The 22440-nt window shown below is 31.1% G+C and overlaps 1 protein-coding gene across 49 annotated transcripts in view; it reads right to left on the bottom strand.

Moving 5' to 3' along the window:
- Positions 1–22440, bottom strand: part of LOC130901316 (microtubule-actin cross-linking factor 1) — a 289073-nt gene that overhangs the window by 119586 nt on the left and 147047 nt on the right. For 2 of the 49 annotated variants that reach the window (XM_057812595.1, XM_057812619.1), the window contains exons 1-2: positions 11014–11274; positions 2560–2990 (exon numbers count right to left, since the gene is read on the bottom strand). The exons of the other annotated variants lie outside the window; for them this stretch is intronic. In XM_057812595.1, the coding sequence (XP_057668578.1) occupies positions 2560–2958 (399 nt within the window). In that variant the 5' untranslated portion in view covers positions 2959–2990; positions 11014–11274. Of the gene's footprint in view, positions 1–2559; positions 2991–11013; positions 11275–22440 lie in introns of those variants that run through there. 49 annotated transcript variants of the gene reach the window in all.

The following is a 22440-nucleotide window of genomic DNA, read 5'->3' as shown; positions in this document are numbered from 1 at the left end:
AATCTTGATAAAACAACACTTTCTTCTTAGCCAAAAGCGGCTGTTTTCACGTTGCAATGAGTTCGCATAATACTCGCAGTTGATAGTTTTTTAGATAGCACATTGGCAAACTCTGGATGGAAACATCTTTACGACGCTATTTTTTTCCACTGTGACCAAACGCGATACCCATCTTGCGCAAAGCTTTCTCATGTCGAAATTTTGAGTTAACAGGCGATGTACCGCATTTTTTCAATGCATACTATGTCTGCTAGCTCGCGCACTTTCAATCGACGATTATCCAGTACCGCTTTTGAATTTTCTTTAACATTTCTGGAGTCGTAACCTCATTTGGTCGACCAATCCAATGCTGGTCTTTGCAGGTCGTTCGTAAAATATTTTACTGTTGATAACGAAAATGGAGTCTCACTCTGAGTAGAATATTGTTTAACTAATGCTTTTCGAGTAAAAATATTGTATCAAATAACGATGACCAATAATTTCCATGTTCACTGGAAACGTTCACTATTGATGGCTGCCAAACAAATACTAAACAACGTGGCGTCTTCTTATTTGGAACATATGCTTTATAGATTGTGTACTTTCTAATACAGTGGTGTTTTGCAAGCAACTACCGCCATCTCTAGGTCAGGCCAGGTACTTTTGGGTCCATACTCGTCAACAAAGTAGTGTTGTTCAAAGTTACTGCCTTTGTAAACTCAGTAGTGCTTCGGAGTATTGAGGACCTAACAGTTTTAAGATTGAGTTAAGTTCATGTTTACAGTTCATTGACTTCTAAAGCGATTTAAGATGTATTCTCGAATTTCAATATTTATATCAAAAGATGCCTTTCAAAACTGACAAGCCGACAATTATATTGAAAATTCTACAAGACAATAACTGTTTTTAGAGAATGACGCGTTTTTATAATTTTGGCATACATATTGTATAAAAATGATACCATAAGACTATAATGTTCTGGAATATAATGTAAATGAAAAATGGGTTGGAAATCTCTTGTTGTTCGAATTAAAATTGCGATAAAGAACGTTGGTAAAATATTTTCAACATTATAATTTTTAATATGAATCGATGTCTAAACAATTGCGATTATTATGGTAAACAATAGATAATATTCAGCTTATTTTAAAACGTAAACCAGCATCGAATATAAAATAAAACGTACAATAGCTAAACAACTTCAGAATATTTCCGGCTTTCTCAACTTTAGTATTTTAATTGACCCAACGGTAATTTGTTGTTTCAGTCACAACAGGTAGATCACGATCAGAAATTCGTTAAAGAGGATGACGATTTGAATATCTAATGCATAAATGTCGTGAGCTTCGTAGGTATGCACGCTATAAATCTTGAATGCCACTTAAGTGTACCCTTAAATTCAATTGCATTAACCACACGCTAACGATTGTAATTTAATTTTTTTAACTGAAAAATTCAAATTATCTTATGGTATTGTAGGAATTGAGTTGATTTTATATGATATGGTGAGATTTATCTAGATTTTTTTATTAGTGTCTACATTACAAAAATTTTTTTACTCCACGGCATTTTGCACGTACAGTTAGAAATTATTTAAACGAGGTTTTGCCCAATAGATGGTTTGGAAGACGTGAAATGATCGAATGACCGGTCTGAACCCCGATTTGACTCCACTCAATTACTTCTTATCGGGTTATTTAAAATTTAAAGTATATTTTAATAGACCAGACAATATCGCCGATTTAAAAATTAGGATAACAGAAGAAATTAACAAAATAACCCCTGAGGTCATAAAAAATGTTGAACGAGAATTCCAAAATCGCCTCGATTATTGTCAAGAAGTAAATGTTTGTCATTTTGAACATTTAATTCAATTGTAAAGTATTCAAAAATATTCAAAAAATATTCAAAAATAAATTCTAAATATTATACGACATTATCATCTTCATTCTACGTAAAGTTTTGTGATAGAGACATAATCAAAATTTAAACCTTAATAATTAATTTTCTTAGTTATGATTACATCAAATTTAAAAAAAACTATATTGCTGAACAAAAGATCACTTTCCAACAAGGTGCCACATGACTCCCTTCATACTGTAAATTGTCAATTTGAAAATAAAAATCGACCTATTTCAGGTTGTTTTAACATAGTACATAATAACGGTAAAATTGAATTTATTCCATACATATGGAGTGCATTGTATACTACGAGTACATGTGCTGAACTTGCGTCGTTCATTCTACTAGTGAACTAAATTTTTCATTTAAAAGGAAATACAGACGAATAGGCATTCGTGAAAATAAATAATTATATAATTTTGCTGGAATATTTGAATGGAAATCCGACCAAAAGATAAGAATTTACAAGTGATTAGGAAGAGAGGATATGTGCGTGTTGAAATGAATGAACAATATATATTCAAGATTAGAAATGTGAAAAAATGACGTCAAACAGTTTTGTAATGAAACTATAATTTACTTCCATCATTGATCACTACTGTATAAATTTCCATAGCTTCCATTAAAATTGGATTACTAGATTATGACATGTAGTTACAAAAATTGAAAATAATATACCTTAACCCTTTTTGCTGCAAAATCTCTCCTATCTTGAGTAAGTTCTTGACCTCCTTCTATGCTCCTTAAATCCGCTCTTCTCGTCAAATCATCGGCTTTACTTTGTTCTTCTCCTCTTGTCAACGTAGTCACTTTTCTCACTATTCTCGTAGTTATCCTTCTTTTACCGTCTTCACCGTTTCGACTAGTTTTCACAGATTCAAACGAACTGCCAACCAATTCTGTAGAGAGCTTTTTTCTGGTGTAAACGGCCGTTAAATTGTCGTGATCGGAAAAATTGGTTACTATAGGCGGACCCATTGGAGTATTCGAAGGAGATCCAGGAACTGCAGCTTGGAGAAATAAACGTTTCGGTGTGCCTGATGGCGACGGGTCTTTTACGAATCGGTACATCGACATATTTAAGTTTGAAACATCGGATGTTTCCACCACTAATAGTATAACAATTAAGTATTTTTGGAAACGGTCCTTACTTAGTATTTCATAATTTTGAATTTCATATTATTAACACAAATTTAATCATTTTAATATTATGAAGTACAGTAGCATTTGAAGCCGATTGTTTCACTTAACTTATTAAAATGGACCAAGACGCAATGAGTGTCCAGTGTTCAAAAAGCCTTATGTTTTTATTTGTCCAAACTGAAGCTATAATCATTGTAATATCAGCAAAATAACTGTTCAGATATTTTTAATTACTCAATAGTTTTCATATAATTTTCATGTAGTCAAAGTACTTATGGAATTTATGAGAAGCCAGAAATTATCAATTTAGATACTGTTATCTAGATTAAATGAGTTTTATACGTTTTTAGACTCATTCTAGCGTTGAAAATATCTCAATGACAATTAAAAAAAAATAATTTCTGTTAGGTTAACAAAAATCTGAGTCTCTGTGTACTCTGATCTGGTAAAGTCAGATGAATGGGAAAATTGATCAATTAAAAGAATTGACATTGACACATTTTTCACAATGTGGAAATATGTTGTTCCCTCTCTCTTATTTTGAGAATTGGGAAGTTTCAAACTTTCAGATAAAATTATTTTTCAACATTTGCACTTTCTGTAAAGAGTCATAAAACAAGAAAGCTGAATACAGACAATATATGATGTTAAAGCTTGATAGATCATCTTTAAATGAAAATGCAAATTTTAAACAATTTTAACCGCTTTGGGAAAGGCTCTATAAAAAAACAATTAATAGTAATGTCTTAGCAACTGAAAATCAAAAGGCATATTGCTGCTGAACAGAGTTCCAAAGTTTTTTAATAAAAAATACAGCTCCCACTAAAATTTTCCCAAAAATTTCTATATCCGAATATTATTTCAAATAATACATTCTATAATAACCAATGAAAACAGTTATTTTTATAGTTGTTCTTTAGATATTGTTTTTTTACGTAAACTGAGCTTGTGTGTAACGCATATTTGTTATTGTTTGTCAAAAATGTGTCACATAGTAACAAATACAGTTTATTTATTACAGCCTACTATTTGATAACTTGGTACCAAGTTTTCTAAGTACTTTTTAAATTTTTATACTCCTTATTTGAATTTTACACTTAGTTGTGTGAAAAGTTTCTTATTCCAACCTGAAGTTGACAGTACTTATAATATAAGTTGAGAAATAGATGTGCACATGCGAGTGGAGATTCTCACTAAAATTTCAGTTATTTTGAACGCTTTGTTTATGTTTCTGAGTCGTTGTTTGTTTTTGAAAAGTCAATACGCCTTATCTTCATTTGTGATTGTAAAATTTTGGGTATCTGAATTCAAACGTATCCGTCCAAGCATGACTGATGACAAGCGTTCAGAAAGGCTTAAAAGCTGCAGTAACCAGCGATAATATCCAAATGATATTGGGGGAACATCGGATTATGTTAGAGAGGTAGATGATACTTATAAAAGAGCGCATTTGCCATATACTGACCGAAAAATTATATATGCGTAAGCTATCAGTGCGTTGTGTACTGAGTTTGCTCACTTTGGACCAAATTCCCATCGAATGATCATTTCCCAAGCTTTATAGATGCAGTTTAAGCAAAATGATTATGATTCGTAACTGTAAATGGTACATTGATCCACCAGCACACTTCACAAATGAAAAACCATTCAAGATAGAAAGGGACAACATTTGAGAAAAAAAGGAAATGCTTTTCTATATGGATAACGTCTAGAATTCGGCGATCGCCATAGTTCAAATTCACGAGATTTGGCGCCTAGCAACTTTTTCCGGTCTCCTCTCTCTCACTTACGTAAAAGATAAAAAAGTTAGAGTAATGGACTAAGTATAAAGACTTAAAAAGAGATTTTGAAGAATATCTTGATTCTTTGTTAAGTCGGAAAATTTTTAGAAAACCCCCCGAAATTTATTCACTCTGTATATATTTTCAAATCGTTTTGTAGGAAATTTGTACATTTTTTTGTATGTAATTAACAGAGAAGTCGAACTATAGTGAAAAATCTGGTAGTTTTTCTAACACCTGGCAAGGCAATTTTACATTTTTTTTAATCACATTATATATTAAAAATTCTAATTTGAATACAAAGTTATCACTAAAATTCATGAAAAATGTCTGCTTTTCAAAAAAAGTTTCATTATGTAAAAAAAATTCCCTTGGGAAGGTAAATTATAAGTTATTTAGTTATTTTGTAACTGACAGTCAACGTGTTAATAACCAAAAAGTTTAAAAAGTTGAATGCTGTTAATTTTTTGTTAAAATTGTCATATATACTAATACATGAGATAAAGTTCTAGAATTCACTAGGTAGCGAAAACAATTTTTTACATTGTCCAACATTTAGAGAATCTAACAACATAATAAACACAATAAAGAAAACATCACTTTTCATCCCATTGATTAATATATTGATTTGTTTATATTCAATAAAATACTTGAATTAAGTAAAAACATGTATAGGTAAAAATACAAGAACTTATTACGTAATGTAAACGGTTTACTTTCCCGTAAAAGAACACAAAATACAAATACTGTCTCGGATATTCACACCATGCATAACAGTAACTTTCATTTTCTGTCGCTAATTTGTTTTAGTCTCGCTTGGTTTAAATAAGAAAAACGGTGATTACAATTTGAATTTTTTCAAAGATATTCAAGTTTCGTAATAGTTATTTACGTTAAAGTACGGGAAGTGATTTCGTACGGTACGAGATAGATTTTATGGACGAGGCGATGAAGGAGCCGAGTCAAGAATATCTAATCTAGTTTATTACTATTACGATCTTCTCTTTGAGAAAGCAAGTATACCACTAAAAGTTGTACAATTGGGTGAGAATTAAATACGGGGTTTGTTCTCTTTGCTCGAACTTCGTCTGATTTATAAAATAAAACAATCATTCATTATTACAAATCTGAAATTATTGAAGCGCAACTACAGTAAAAGCTCGAAATCAGGAGAGTCACATATCAAGATCAAAAATTCAATAGAAAATAAATTATTAGAAAGGCCATAGGAACAGTTAAACAACATAATTACAAATTAATATGAGGTCAGAGGGAAAATGATAAGTCTAATGTAAACAGAATGGAAATTGATAGATATACTAGTAGAGTTAATTTTGAAGAAAGGGGAAAAATTAGACCGAAAAATAAATAAAAATAGTTACAACGTTTAAGAAAAAAATGAGCCTTATAATATAATGTCACAATAATTTATAATAATCTGCTACTTTTACACTACATATTTTGCAGCATTTCCTTCTCTTTACTATAAAAACATTTTTATATCAAAACGTTGGTGGAGGAATTAGAAACTTGCTCCGATGAATTTATCCTATTTGCCTTTTCCACAATGTACTAGTCTATTTATTTCGGTATGTACAGAATTTCGTTTTCATTATTTTACCTATTTCCACTTCGCAAAATAAAAAATATGTGGAGAAAACTACTAAATAATACTTAGCGTTAATAGAAAAAGTTTCTGTCTAAATGAAGGCAAGAGAAACGTATCATAAAAGCTTTTATCAAGGTTTCATTCGAATCGAAGGTCACATTCGTCTATTTTGTTATTAGAAATTAACCACGTTCAACAAATATTGTTATTAAATTGAATATTCTATACTGGGTGTTTTAAAAAAAATCTACTTTTTATACAAAATTGGACAAAGCAATTAGATGAATAATTAAAATATTCCGAATTTTTTAAGTAATAATAAACCTATACTTTAGTAACATAAATATGTAATTTGTATGAATAATAATGAAACGATAATAGGCACTATCAACAACCTATAATATCTGCTAATAATTAAAATTTATTGAAGATGTCAATGAGATATAGATCATCAATTCTTTCGAAGTACGAGAAACTGCGAAATTCTAGAACATTACACGCCTGGGGGCGTATGACATATAGAACGATGATCTTTGGCAGCTAGAGCAAACTCACATCCTAAACTTCCTGAAAAAATTGAGCGTCTCAAGTGCTAAAGCAAGAAAAGGGGACACAATAGATTTTTGGTGTCGGAAAGTAAATGACACCCTGAATTGCACACATACAACACTGGTAGTGAAATCAAACTAATATTAAAAAAATTCAGTTTCGGAGACCTGTTTTGGTCTACTTATATTAAATAATTATTCTGGTTTGGATTGTAAGAGATATCATATCTTCACTATCAAAGGAACTATGATGATATTATCATTAATTCCAGTAAGTAAATTTCATATTTCTAGCACGGAGATGGAAAACAAAGATGAAAAAGGTTACAGACTAAAGTAGTCGCGATTACCAAGAGGAGATATCGTGGTAAAAATATTGAGTATAGTATATATAGCAAAACAAGAATATATAAGTCAGTTTAGTTAAAAATTATTTAATTATAAAAATAAAAATTACCGAGTGTGCTTTATTCCATATTGGATAAATGCATTGCTAGTCAAGGGCAGTATTGTGAGGGCGATTAATGAAAATTTTATGTTACCAATTTGTTTTCAATACAATTATTGGAATGAATTTCATTTTTTATATGCTTACACTACTAATTAATCTGCATCTTCTAAATGTTTACATAAAAATCTATTCTAGTAACATTTTTATTATTACTTATCATTTACAAACAAATTGTAATAAAAAATAAACAGTAATTAAGGACAAGCTAAAATCTATAAAAAAAAATTAAGTTTACTCTAAGTATCTTCGTAGGTTTTCTTATGCAAATATATTTTTATTAGGAAAATTCACCAATCACATTGATAGAAAAAAACTTCTATAAACTCAATGTAAATTTTCTTGATCTTCTTAAAAACATTAATCGAAGTCAATAAACAGACCATTAACTTCAAATTATCCCCTACTACTATTTTGTAATTCCAATAGGAAGCTAGCTAAAGAAAAGCCTCATTTTATGTTCAATATAGTCTCCTTTTGAGTATAGAGTCGCCTTTTGCGATCTATTGTCTATTGATATTTTGCTTCGGGAGTTGGCTTGTCAAATTTTGGTTCTACGGCGAATTTAATTGTCAGTGGCATTTCTCCAAAAATTTTAATTATGTCTCTACACTACAATAAATTTTCTAAGTACAATGCATTTTTAACTGATTTTTAGAAAATTTATTTATTAAAATCTTCGTGAAAAGATCATCAACAATTTAAGCAGAACAAACTTAAAAGAAAGAAAGATTGAGTGAGCGATACACAAATTATGAACGAAGTATTTTAAATAGAACAAAAAAAAAAGACGATTAAAAATATTAGTAGCAAAAGTGAATATGGTAGAAGAAATAAGTGGAGAAATACGAAGGTTCTTACTTAAGTTTTCAGGTTGACAAATAAAAACAAATTTTTATAATTGGATGTGGCTTATTGTTTTTCAAAATATTCTCTATTAAGATCAATATACTTTTGTATGCATCTGAACTAAAAAATGTCGAAGCATTTTTTCCATTCCGATGAGGTGCCTCCAAAATATGTGATTTGAAATAAACCGCCTCTTCAGATGTAGAAAAACGCAATTTATTTTTGATCTGCGGGGATAAGAAGAAATCATTGGGTGGCAAGCAAGCAGGACGACCCATCAGTTCGATATTTGTTCAAAAGCCTTTTTGTTTGAAATGATGTGTAAGAGTTGGCAATGTCATGGTGGAGAATGATTCGTCTTCTGCGATTGGTTCCCTTAATTTTTTAGAACACTTCTGGCAAACAAATGCTGGTGTACCATTTAGTACATCTTGTATTGGATTTGGCTCGTCTTTGAAAATCAAAATACAATCGATTGATGTTTAGTTTCGGGTTCATATGATTAGATCCATCATTCGTCACCTGCCACGATCTTATAGACGTCTTTTGAAGCACGAAGCGATTGAATTTTTTCAGTATTTTTTTTCACCAATCGACATGAACTTTTTTCAAATTATGAGGTATCCAAAGCGAAGAAATCTTTTTGACAGCCAAATGTTCATGTAATATTGAATGAATACGAGTGGAACTAATGCCAAGTATGCCTCAATCTTACGGTATGTGACTTGTGCGACCACGAATGAAGTAGCAACCCTCGTAATAAAGCTTGTGATGGAAAAGTAGGAATAGAAAAAATACCTCATAACCAAAATAGCGGAATAAGGAGAGGATTAAAATAAAAAAGCAAAATTGGAGAGAAAATTGAGGAAAATATAATTAAATTACAAAGGAATCAAAATAGTAAATTGTAGACCCAGATAAAAAGAATAAGAAGAAGAACAACAAAGAAAATAAAAGCTGTCAAAGTAAAGGCCAAATTAAGGTAGAAATGTCGTCTTGTTTTATTGCCATTACTCACTACGATTGAAACTATGTAATTTGAGTATTTATAAAAAAAAATGATTTGAAATTAGGCTACAAATTATACACCAAGTAGAAATACATCCTTATAAGATTCTAATGATAAGAACTAGAGAATTGATAAGAGATAAGAGATATTAACTTGAACATGATATAACGTTTAACGAATATAAACTAATATATTAACCCTATTAACTATATTATATTATTTATATTAGATGACAATGATGTCGCTATACTTTTAAGTTATTTTTGCCAAATAAATAACGGACGAAGGATGACTTTTATAATAGTGATAAAGCTGGCTAGAAATGATTCTTCAGATATGTATTTTTAACAGACTTTGCTTCAACTTAAACCTTCGATACTCAAACGGTTTGGTTTGAATTACAGATTGCTCGTATTAAGTTATACATAAAATGACTGTAACATTACTGAAAATATTTTTTTTATATTAGGTATAAGTTCAATACATTATGTTGAAATGGTTAAAGGCCATTTTAATAACAATTTCATTTTTACTATGACTAGACTGTGTTCAGAGTAAGTATAAGGAGACATACTTTATCAATAAACATTTCATTATTTTGCCGATATGCGGAATAATATCTGCCAGTTCTCGTGATAAATTTCGACTACATCATTTCCTATTTGATTATATTAATAAAAAGGCTTATTTCCACTATTTTTCCTATTAAAACCAACGTCACGAAGAAATTCCATAAGTAATTACAAAATTAAAGTGTTTATTACCAAAAAGACAAACAGGGAGTTGTTGAGACAAGTTGTTGATAATTGACGTTTTAAAGTCGTTCACAAAGTTAGAAAATAAATTGAAAACGTAAACAAAAATTTATGCGTTTGGAATTTTCTCACAAAACTGTTTGAGGACCACGCATTTAGTCTAACATAGGTCTAGAGTTAAATAATTTATTATCACCACATAAAACTAATAACAATGGTGCAAATGCTAGTTTATGGCGGGCAGTTATTACTAAGAGTCATCAATCAGAATCATTGGAGACTAAAATGTTACCTAGAATATACTAGTCTTCTAAATCCTACACACATTTTTGAAAATATAGTCCATATAAGTATGAAAAAGTCTCAACTATTTCGGAAATTACTTAAACGGTTTTACTTTGTGAAGGTTATGTAACATGAGCGATCTTATGGCTGCAATTACATTGTTGTCAGATTCTCCGTTTCTTTTCGACAATATATAATTTTGCAAATAAAAAAACTCGCTATAAAATGACTCTGTAATTTTGAATTGAACTAATGTCAAAGAAGTATTTAATAGTGCCTTTACAACGCAATTAATTAGTATCCAATAGCAGAAAAGTAGATGTAGTGCTTAAAAAAATTAAACGGAAGGTCAAGAAACATGAATGATTTCCTGTATATATACGAAAAAAAGAAATGAAACTAAATCTAATAAAAATAAAAAAACTGTACTTCATAACATTACGAAGAAATTGAGATAGAACTAGGTTAATACGTTAATAATGTTGTTTATTGTATATAAGTCTTAATATTCATTTAGTACTTCGAAGTAGATTCAAGAATCCTTACTTAACAACTTAAATTACACATTTCAGTGTATACTATATGTTTCATATGAGAAAATGATAAGCTAAAAATATACTAATTCATTCTATAAATATTCAGCACCTTAAAAAGTTAACCGTTTCCAAAAATACAAAAGTGAACACAAAACAATACCACTGTAACACCAAAACACTCCCCCGTATTCACATCTACCCGTTTTTCTTTGTTGACGTTTGACAGTTGTTCTCCCAGTTGTCATACGCCTAATGTTTTGTTATTATTCAGTTAGTATTATAATTTGTTACGTTAAAAGCAAAGCCAAACAAAAAAGATCGCGATGGACGTCAGGTGTGTTCGTCAGGTGAGAGTTGCCGGCATGTACTGAAAAATTGAATGAGCATCGCCGTTAGCCTTGTTCAACAGAGCGTAGGATAATATACAGGGTCGTACGCGGGCGGGGGCCCAAACGTGGGGATACAAAAAAAATATATTGTTTACATACACATACCTGTGACAAAAATGGTATGACGTTGATATTTGCTTAAGTGGGTTACCTTCAATTTATTTGTTAGAATGATTGTATGGATCGAGATGTTTTATAATAATTCCGAAAGCGTAATATGCAATTATTTCTGTCACTGATTCTTTTTTTACATATTCATATGTATGTTGAACATATACGTAATTTATTGAAAAATGAATTCCTCTATGAAAACTAGTTGAAAGACCTTGAAATAAAAATATAAATACAAACTTACTTCATTTGTTTAAATGTTTTCTGTAAACCATAGATCATTTGTACTATAAATTTCAAAGAGTCTTCATTTTATGAACTATAGTTGAAATTTGTAGCATATTCTTTGCAAATGTAATCACAGCGACAACAAAAAGTTATATATATGACACTAGGTATTTTTTTACCATGACATTTCGTTACCAATCCCAAGATTTAAAAAAAACTAGAAATCACGCTTTTAAACCACATCAAATCGTACATGAAGCGCCCTACGCGCTTTTCACAATAAAATATTTTTCAGTCGTTATTGTTTTAACCTTATTTTAAAGAAATTATTTTTAATCTTTTAGTTTGATACGCTTTAAAAGGGTTTTTTATTTTTTCAAACTATATTTATTTTCCACTTTTCAGTTAGATTTATCGTCAAAAATAAAATTTTTCTAAAAGTTCTAGTCATTAGTATGTAACATGCCATCCGGCTTGTTACGTTTTTCTTCAAACAGTTTGAATGTTCCTTTGTTCACGTATTGTGGCACAGTAGTCACTTCGGATTTATTTATTTTAACTTTCGAGTTTTCGAAGAAATTAATTTGTTATCTCCTTTCAACTTAATTCGATAAATTCAATGAAACCTCGGAATGTATTCTACCTAACTACACTCTAAAACAAATGAAATTTGTGGTAATTTAATTCTTCATATTCGCTGGTAAGTTTTTCTTTGCTTTTTTCATTATGCTCACAAAAATTCCAGTTATATTTATATATTTCCTTTTGTTTTAAGCAAATTTCCTAAGATAGTTTTCATATTAATTCGTTTTTTCTATTTATTGGGGAACAGAATGAATAAATAAATCAGAAGTGACTACTGTGCCACAATACGTGAACAAAGGAATATTCAAAATGTTTGAAAAAAACCGTAACAAGCCGAATTGGATGCTACATACCCTCTGAAATTCGTATTTTTTATTTATTTGGGGAACAGAACGAATAGAATAGAACAGATTTTTATTTGGTTATATTTCAAACAATATAAATACAGTTTTTTTATATGTTAGAGCATAAGCTCCTTCAAAATGTTTGAAGAAAAACGTAACCTGAGAGGCACAGATGTAAAAACTTACTCGAACAACACAATAAGATTTAAGGTGTTACATCTAAAGTAATACTGATGCAGGTAGTATATTAAATCTCCAACACAAGGCAGACAGAAATTTGTTTCAATGCAAATAGAGAAAAATAATATTATTTTTACAGCACGAACGAGATTTGAACCCACGACCGGCGAATTCGCAGGTTGATGCCTTAGTACGCTCGGCTAACGAGAAATTTAGGAATCCTGACGAATATAATCAGGATAATCATATATTTGGTAGAATTATTCTATTGTTGTAAGTCTTGACATATGTGCAAAGCCTAAATTACATTTGATTGCTCAAAGTAGAACAAAATCGAACCAAAACTTAGTAACAACATAAAAACATACAAGTTAAATTAATAAAAGCGTGTAATAGGCCTGTATGAACTATGGACTTCATTTTTTGATCGATTTTTTTCTTTTTTCAAAGCTCAAATTACCCGTTTCCAGTAGATATGAGTAATATATAGAAAGTAAGAAATGTTTTGAAATTGAAGAGCTTTAACTTTTTACTTATTGAAATCATAAAAACCTTGAGACTTTGGACTCTATACGTTTCTGTATCATGTATTTCAACATAAACAATGTAAACAAATACGAGAACTATTTTTAATACGGCGCCGATATAGGACGTCACCGCTCTATCAACACTAAACAAGGAATTGTAAGTAAATGAATTTTTAAACAGTAAGACAGACCTCGTAAAATAGTGACTTGATAGTTATTAAGTTAGAGCAATGAAATACTTTGCAAGTAACTAAATATCGGAATCATTAGAAATTATCTTCAATTACAAGCTTGCTTGTAAAAAATCCGATATTATTGTTTCAATTACATAAAAAATGGGTTAAGTAGGTAGATAGTTCCGTATTCTAGAGCAACTATCGACAATTCGTGACATAAAAAGAAACGAAGCCGTTTTCAATTTCGTTATCTATAACTAAAATAAAAAGCATCTAGCGGTTTATGCTACAGTACGCAGTAAATAATTCAGAAATTCATCATTAATTCGTCAGAATCTTGGATTGGCCATTGGCAGGACTTTCTCATTTTGGGATTTCAGTTATGATTAATTGTATTTGCATTAATGAATAATTAGCAGGTTCAACATTGTCCCCACTGTTTCATGAGTTTCATGAGTATTATTTATTTTTTGTCATTTCCTTAGAGGGTATTGTATATCAAATTGTTCTGTGTAGCTTCAATTCATTACAACCTGAAAATATGGATTCAATAGTTGTATTTTACGGAAGTGTATCCTGTTTTGTCAAACCACACACCCTTTGTATGTGCCAAATGGTTTCCTCCAGACAAAAACACATTTCAAGATTTTTCTTTCCAAAAGCATTCATTGGTATTTTCAGCGTTTTTTACATATCTGTGTTTGAGATGGCAGTATACTTTTATGTCCATAGCGCTGGTATCTTACATCTTTTATGTTTTGGTGCTTGAAATTTCATTACTCGAGAAATCATGAAAAAAGTCTACAAATTCGTTATATCTAATCGTAGACTGAAATTGTGTGAGATAGCTGAGACCGTAAGATATCAGAAGGCAGTATGTTTATTATTATGCATTAACATTTGACCATGAGAAAGTGGAAAGTGGAAGCCGAGTTTACGCACAGTCGATGAAAAACACATACGAAACGTCCACAGTCAGCTGGGAAGGTTATGGCTTCAGCATTTTGGCATACGCATGGAATATTGTTCATCGACTATCTTCAAAAGGGAGAGACAATCAATAGTGAATACTACTTAGAGTTATTGGATCGTTTGAATGCAAAAATCAAGGAAAAACGGCCTCATATGTCGAAGAGAAAACCAATGATTCGCAAGTCGATGGCGATGATGATTAAATTGAACGAATTACACTTCGAACTGATTTTTCAACCACTGTACAGTCCAGATCTGGCTCCTAAATACTACTGACTATTCGCTGATCTCAAAAAAATGCTGACCGGTAAGAAATTCATGTCAAATGGAGAAGCAAAAGTGAAGCCTATTTTTTGGCAAAAGACAAACTCTTCTTCAAGCACGGCATCGTAAAAGAAGCGTTTGAATGTCTGTATTGCTCTTAAAGGAGATTACATTGATGAATAAACCGACTTTTGGCAAAAAATGTGTTTTTCTTAGTTCGTCACACGACTTATTGAGTGATGTGTTATATTCCAATGGTTGTGGATCGACAAAAACTCGAGCACTTATTAAAAAAAGTAGAATTATTTGTCGTGATTTTCTGATGATTGGAAGTAATGCTATTTTTAGATGTGTGACATAATGAAGACTAGCCAACCAAGAAATCACTCTCTTTTGTGAAATAAATTCTAAGGTTAACAACAGGAAATCCTTTAATTGTATTTTAAAGCTTCAAGTGACGAAATTTTTTCAAAAGCATATATAAAACCCAAATTTATGTAAATAAAATAACAAAAAATTTTCTCAACATCACTAGATAACTATCAATTAGTGTAATTAAGTTATTTACAAGGTCAATTGCATTGGTCAATTCGTTTTTTATTTCATTTTGTGTCTTGGTTAGCTTGTGAGTAAATCTGTAATCTCACATTTTGGTTTGAAATGGATTGATTTTTTGTTTTTATTGTTAAAAAAAGCTCATTTCAACTACAGTAATCACTTAAAATAAGTACTAAATTTGCACATAAAAATGAATATTTTTTGCTCAAAAACATTTTTTTCAGGCTCACATTAAGCCTGCAACTGCAAATGTGTTTGCAAAGCAGTTGTTGGACATAGGAAATAATAAAGTCGCAGTGGATACCCCGATCAGATTCATCACATTGCCCACAGATTTCTGTCACATCACAAACTCAAAAGAGAAGCTTATTCAGCGCAACAGTGAAATAACCATAATTGGCTTGGGTGAACGAGCAATATTGGCTGCGAAAAATAAAGATGACGAGGAACTCAATGCGACCATTCAGAATTTTCTTCCCGGACAGTTGATTTCCCTCGAATCAGTCGACACCGTTAAGAACCAGGATGACGTAGTCAACTATCCCATGGAGTTTTTAAATTCACTGGTATTGCCCGGATTACCTTACCGCCTCACAATTTGCAGTTAAAAGTAGGATCAGTTGTCATCATGCTACGTAACATGAATAAACCTAGACTGTGCAATGGAACAAGTTTGGCTGTGAAAAAAGTGATAGAAGGTGATGAAAATACAAAAGAGAGGATGTCTTCATCTCTCATATACCGATGATTCCAACGGATTTACCATTCGATTTTAAACTTTTACAATTTACAATTTACCATTGCCTTTTCAATGACCATAAATAAATCGCAAGGCCAGTCGTTGCAAATTTGCGAAATCAACTTGGAATTTGACTGTTTCGCGCATGGACAATTATTTAGTTCATAATTAATTAATATAAGAGTTTTAAGCATAAATATATGTGGAATAAAATTCAATAACAATTACTGTGAAGCACACACAAGTGCAGTTGAATACTTCATCTTTTCACAATAGTTTATAGTAAGTAAAAATATCGGTTTATTATGTTTAATTGGGAAAACGCAACGTCGTTCTTTATCATGATTCTTCACTTGCGTCAGTTTTGATTTGTATCATCTTTACAATGGAAAACCAAATGCATTTTAACCTACATTGAATTGAACGGATCACAAACACGCAATTATCAGGAAAAAAGTGAAATATTCAATCACGAGGCTAAATCGCACAGTTGAAACAGGTTATTAAAGAGTGCCTTGGTTGAACTGTACTAAACAGTTCTAAAAAATCTTTTTTTGAAGTTTTTACCAACTTTTAGTGGAATTAATCTAAATTAGCATTGGTCTCTATATAAAATAAATAACAGTGAGAGTGCAGGGATTCAAGCGGAAATATGAACAAATCCGACAGGAAATGAGGTAGAACGTTTACTATTGAAAAAGGTTCGAATATTTGTTATGCAGAGTACATCAAAGATACGTAATAAATATGATTATTGTTACCGCGCTATGAATATTCGCAATTATTTAACCAATAATTTTGTCACTACGTATCAAAGATTTGCTTGTAGTAATGATTCTGATTTGCATGATAATTTTCTACCAGTTGATTACATACCCGAAATAATCACAATTAAAACTTGTTAGAATAAGCTTCAATTATATACAAAAAAATGATCAATGATATCTCAATCGTATAAATGTTTGAAATCATTTCGTACCGACATCTGTTCTATTTATGGTGTACTATCATTGGAAATTTCTATTTTTATCGTTTCGTCCTATGCAAACAAATAATTTATCTTAATTTTCATTAAAACACTGCACAAATTGATGTCTACCCACAATTATAGTTTTCTTCTAAGACAAAATGATGGTTCATAGTTTAACATAGGAAGAAAGGTCATAAATAGATGCACACACTTTTCAGAACGTCTGATTAAAGCTTCTATGCCATTATGAAGTCGGACGGGGACGGATCTGAGCTAAAGAGTGGCTGTTCAACCACTGTGAAGCCACATATCTGTATAGTAGCCTTGGAAATTGATGCAGTGTGAAGTAAGCGCATAACTTGGTTGATCTTGTCGCGCCTTTGTTATACAATTTTTTGACGCAATTAGCTTAGTAAGTCAGCATAATGTGCAGCAGTCGCGTTAGTATTTGATTAGAAGTCAATCAAAAGAATAACCTCGCAATCTCACTAGTGTATCTATCACTTTTTTGTGCTTTTCGTGACCTTTGCTTTCTGTCATGCGTTCTCCTTTCCGATGCCGCACCATGGAATCTGTTTAGGATGCCGGATCATAGTAGACCATAGTTTCATCGGCCGTTACAACTGATCGAATTACACTTTTATGGTATTCGCGGCAAAGCTTTAAAAACTTGAATGACTGATAGATCAAGCGATACTTTAATAAAAAGGATCAAAGCAGCAAGTTGCAACTTTGTGCAGGTAAAGTTTGTTGAGATTTGGCTCTGACGCCGATATAAAAATTTCTGGGAAAGCACTCCATTTACTAAATGAGGTCAGGATCTCATGGACGGACTACGTAATATAACATTTCCCTAGTGCCGTGCAATGGACTTATCACAAAGTTAAAATCGTTGCTAGAAGTATTTCTGGAATATTTTCTTTGTAATGTCTATCATATAATTTGTTACGACCTTCTGAATTTCAGGAATAGTATCAAAACGTTTTCTTTCTAGCACTTATTCTACTTTTAGGAAGTCACATGGTGTTAAATCTGGTGAGTGGAATATGGGCAAACAGGAAGACTTTTACACTTTTCGCACATTTTATCGGTTTTCTTAGTTTGAATTACCTCCCAATTGCTTCTGATTCTTAACTGCCTCATTTCCACTTTTAAATAGTTCATGGTACTTGTAAAAAGTCTTCAAAATGAGTACATCATCACCGTGGACAAATTTCAACATTTCATCGATCCTGCTTTGAATGTTCAACTAAGTTGGAATTTCTGGAACCGTTGATAATATTCATTCTGCACAAACTGTTTATAGTACCACACTAATAATCACAATTACACTATTTCGAAGTTATAAGAAGGTAGTGTTTACCTTCAGTTGACAGTTTAATTGTGAGTGTTGGTGTAGTGATAGTTTAAACAGTGTGTTCAGTAAACTTCACGATAGACACTACATTATTATCTTGTTAAAGCGATTATAGTAGCAGATTAACAAATTAGAATCAATCCAACACACATGAAGGTAAGATTTATACTACTCAAAACAGCACTGGCAGTTTTACAGATTTTACCGCCTCTAATGACTTTTGAAAGCCTTAATTCGTAATTTTCAACTTTATAATTTGAAAACTAATGTTTCGTGTAAGATCCTTGATTATTTTGACGGCGAAGAAATGTATTAAGCAAAATCATTTGTTATATTGTCGTTTAGATTCCTGTTCATTCTCTTTGTATAAAGTGCGCGAACGTTCAGCTTTTCTTGACTTGAAAGCCATTGTAAATAATTCTTCAATCTTTTCAAGCAGGAGAAGCGTCTCGCAACTGAATAATTTGTCGCTAATATGCACGAATAAATACGAGATGCTAGGCCAAAGTTTGGACAAATGTTTTCTAAATTCTGTTCTCGCAGTAATAAAGAAAGACTTTTAATAATCCAGAACTTGGTTTTATTAAAATTCTTTCAGATGAAAGATGACTTTTATGACAACTAAAAACGTGTTAATTACTTGTAACCAGTAACAAATCTTCTATTTCTTTTTGGTTACTTTTTTTCCATTTCTCTAGTATATTCTTTCTATTCGCTAATTCCTTCGTCATTTCTTCGAAATAGGTACTTAAAATTTTCTTGTGTAGAATTTTTCCAGTGTGAATAATATTTTTTTTAATTTTGTAATTTAAAATGAAAAAATATAGAACAATCAAAATGAAATTTATCGCCTCTTAAAATCAGCCGCCCTAAGCTACAGCCTATTTAGCCTGTTGGTAAATCCACTACCGCAATACAGGTGCTGCTATAAAATTTCATTAATCGTATTTTTGTATCACACCTCGTAGGATGAAGTTATTTCAATAATAAATGGATTTGTTGGGACATTCGCATTTCGTTGAAGCAGAGCTTAATTGTAACTCACGAATCGCTGTGAGCTTGTTTTCATAGAACTTTATTATTATTCTACGTAACACACCTTATAATCCCAAAGATGAAGTAACACCAGCAACAATTTCACATTTTTCATTGACAAATATTCGGATACTTCTTTCAGAAACACCGACAGTAACTCGATTATACAACTTATCAATTTAAATTTTAAGAAGCTTGAAAGTTTTTTATTTCTGTATAGAATTATTAGCTTTTAAAGTAAGTCCCAAATTGGTTACACCTTGTTCGATGCTATTTACAAAGAATTTATCGATATCACCCACCGGTGATGTCATCGTGTGATCTCATATATAGCGATGTTGTTTGTTTATGGTAAGAATGCCTAAAAATGGTGTCACAAACAGTGGGCGAGTCAATTCTGATAACCTCAGACTTGTGTTAAAAGAAACTTTGTCGCGTAAACGAATACTGATTTATTTTGATTAAAAACCGATTTTGAAAATTATTCATAATAGTCTAAGAGCCCGTGAACCCCAGACCTTCGTTATTTTATAAAAGCTGAAAGTTTGTCAGCGCATGCTCCCAACACAGGTAAGAACGATGGACTATTATGAAATAGTGTATGAAATATAATGTAAACAACCTAACTTTAATATTGATAATTCTGAAAAAATTATATAACTAAAGAGATCACCTACCAAATGTGTTTGGTCTTTACTCGACAAAATTTATTCATAGTTAAAAGTTTATAAAGTAGAATTAATTGTTTTTCTTAGCTTAATTTGGTTTTGTCATTATTTATATATTCACATTACGTATAACAATTATTTTGAAAAATTATATTTTTTTATAATTTAATGTACATTTCTTTTATCATAGTTTTATTATTTTTCTAAAATATTGATGACTTTTTAATCTATTTTACGTATATTGAGATGTATGCCTTATGTAAGCTGTTTTTGTGTTAAAAGAAACGAATAATTTCAGTACTTGTTCGTTCTAAATATAATTATTTTTGATTAACCCTTTAAAATGTGTGTTAATATTATCTCATTATAGACATAATTATTCATTATACTTTATTCTTACTTGGAGATTATACAATTTATTTAAGAATTTTTGAAGAAGGATTTCGAAACACATACGTTAAAAGTAGAGAATTTTACTAAATAGTGACGCTGGTAAGAAATCCACGTATCGCTAAAAAAAGATGTGCGGTCAGATCAAACAAGCAATCTAATTATTCGCATTCGTACAAGAAAATTAATTTGATTATTTTATTTGATTTCTATTGAGGTATGAAGTTTTTTATGATGAGAATTGAATTTTCGATGATTTGTTTTTCAATTTTTTTAGACAGGTGATGTATAAACAATCGCTGTTATAAGGTAGAATGAAAGAGGCGACATCAAGTACTTGATTTTCTATATACAATATAATAGGCTTTAAGTTGAAAACGTAATTCGTAGAGTTAAATAGAATTGACGTTAGGGCGGTACACAATCATTTTACTATTTTTTTGTGGTGTTAAATGTACAGTGAACAACAAAAATGTTAATTCTTCATTGAATTTATTTGAAATCATTGGTAAATTTTATACCTCACAATGTTATTATTACTCCGATTGCTATGAAAATGCTTCCTACAAATTCAATTACAAAACAAAATGGAACGTCGCTGATAATTACAATCAAGATAATTTGACCGAAATAAAAATAATAACGTTGGCGCGGTAAGGAAATCATCATGCTTTGTCAGCCATCTGTAACCTTCGTAAAGTGCATACTTTAATAGTCCCATTGTTTAAATAATGACCCACCTGTAATCTCGTCTCGTCTTGCACCGCATCTCGCAAATTACGCTTGTTAAAATTAGATAATCAAAGAACTGTCACTAGGAATAAATAATTGGATATAATTTACAGTTCTACTAGGATTTGAAAAACCCACATGATTTCATATCATGTCTGGTTAGATATTAGATGTGAGCATACATATTTCTCTTACTCTGTCTTATTGGTTGCTTCAGAATTTTCGAAAAGTATCAGAGGATGACTATGTCTACTATTTAACACGTTTTTTTTTATTTTGGAGACAAGATAGACAAAAAATATTTCAAACAGTGTCTTTTATAAACGCTAAAGTTCTTATATCTAACGTTAGAAATAGAATGACATTCCTGAAAATATCGAAACTGTAGGAATATTCTGGGCCTTCGGAAGCCTTTTTTGTATGGGTCCACCAACTCAATGATAGGGAGATATAAAGCAACATCTGTCGTGGTTTCGAACTTCTCGAGACATCTTGAAATATTCTAAAATGTAGTGGACTTTTGAGGTCATCTTAATAGTAGAAATATATAAAATATCGTCCTTCGTGGACTTGTCTGGCATTTCTCACCAGTAAATAAAACGAATGAATGAAATACAGATACATTTATCCTTAGTGTCGGTTTTTCGGGCGCGAGTATGAAAATGAAGTGAATGACCTCCGGAATCGGTTAACAAATATAGGTACATTTTTTTACTTTTTGCGGAATTACAGTATATAACATCCAAAAAAGATTATTTATGGCGACTTTAAGAGGGCCTTCGAGAAAGAAAAAAACTTAAATCATATGTATTTTTAGTATAAACGCTATTTGAATTACTACAATTTTATGGTAGACGAAGGGAGTAACTGAATAAATCGAAAGTGTGGATGAGTTTTGCCATCTCCTCTCGTCAAGACTCGTATCGAGATTTTCTAGAAGACGCCTCGCAAGAGTTTGAATCGGGAATTATTTTAGACATTGCAAACCTCCCATGAAAATATCGTTCTATGAGAAACGCAGACAAGCAATGGCTTAGCATATATCTAAAAGACTCCAAATTTTCTCACCGGTCATTTTAGTAGCTTGCTCTCGAGTATAATAAAATGAAACATTATTAAGTATTGTAAACACCAGCTTTGTTGTAATATATTTTCTATGAAAAATCTGCACCTTATTAGATTTTAAAGTTTATCTTTTTCTGAGCAAAGCCATGTATAACAGTTCTTAAAAGAAGTGATATAATTAGAAGTACTGTTGGATATGACATCGTTATTGTTCTTATATCTTTTAGCTGTGCATCATATTCAAAT

This window comes from Diorhabda carinulata, chromosome X (genome assembly GCF_026250575.1).
Source record: "Diorhabda carinulata isolate Delta chromosome X, icDioCari1.1, whole genome shotgun sequence".
Lineage (NCBI taxonomy): Eukaryota > Metazoa > Arthropoda > Insecta > Coleoptera > Chrysomelidae > Diorhabda > Diorhabda carinulata.
Note: the sequence above shows the minus strand (reverse complement) of the source record. Positions and strands in the feature narration are given on the sequence as shown.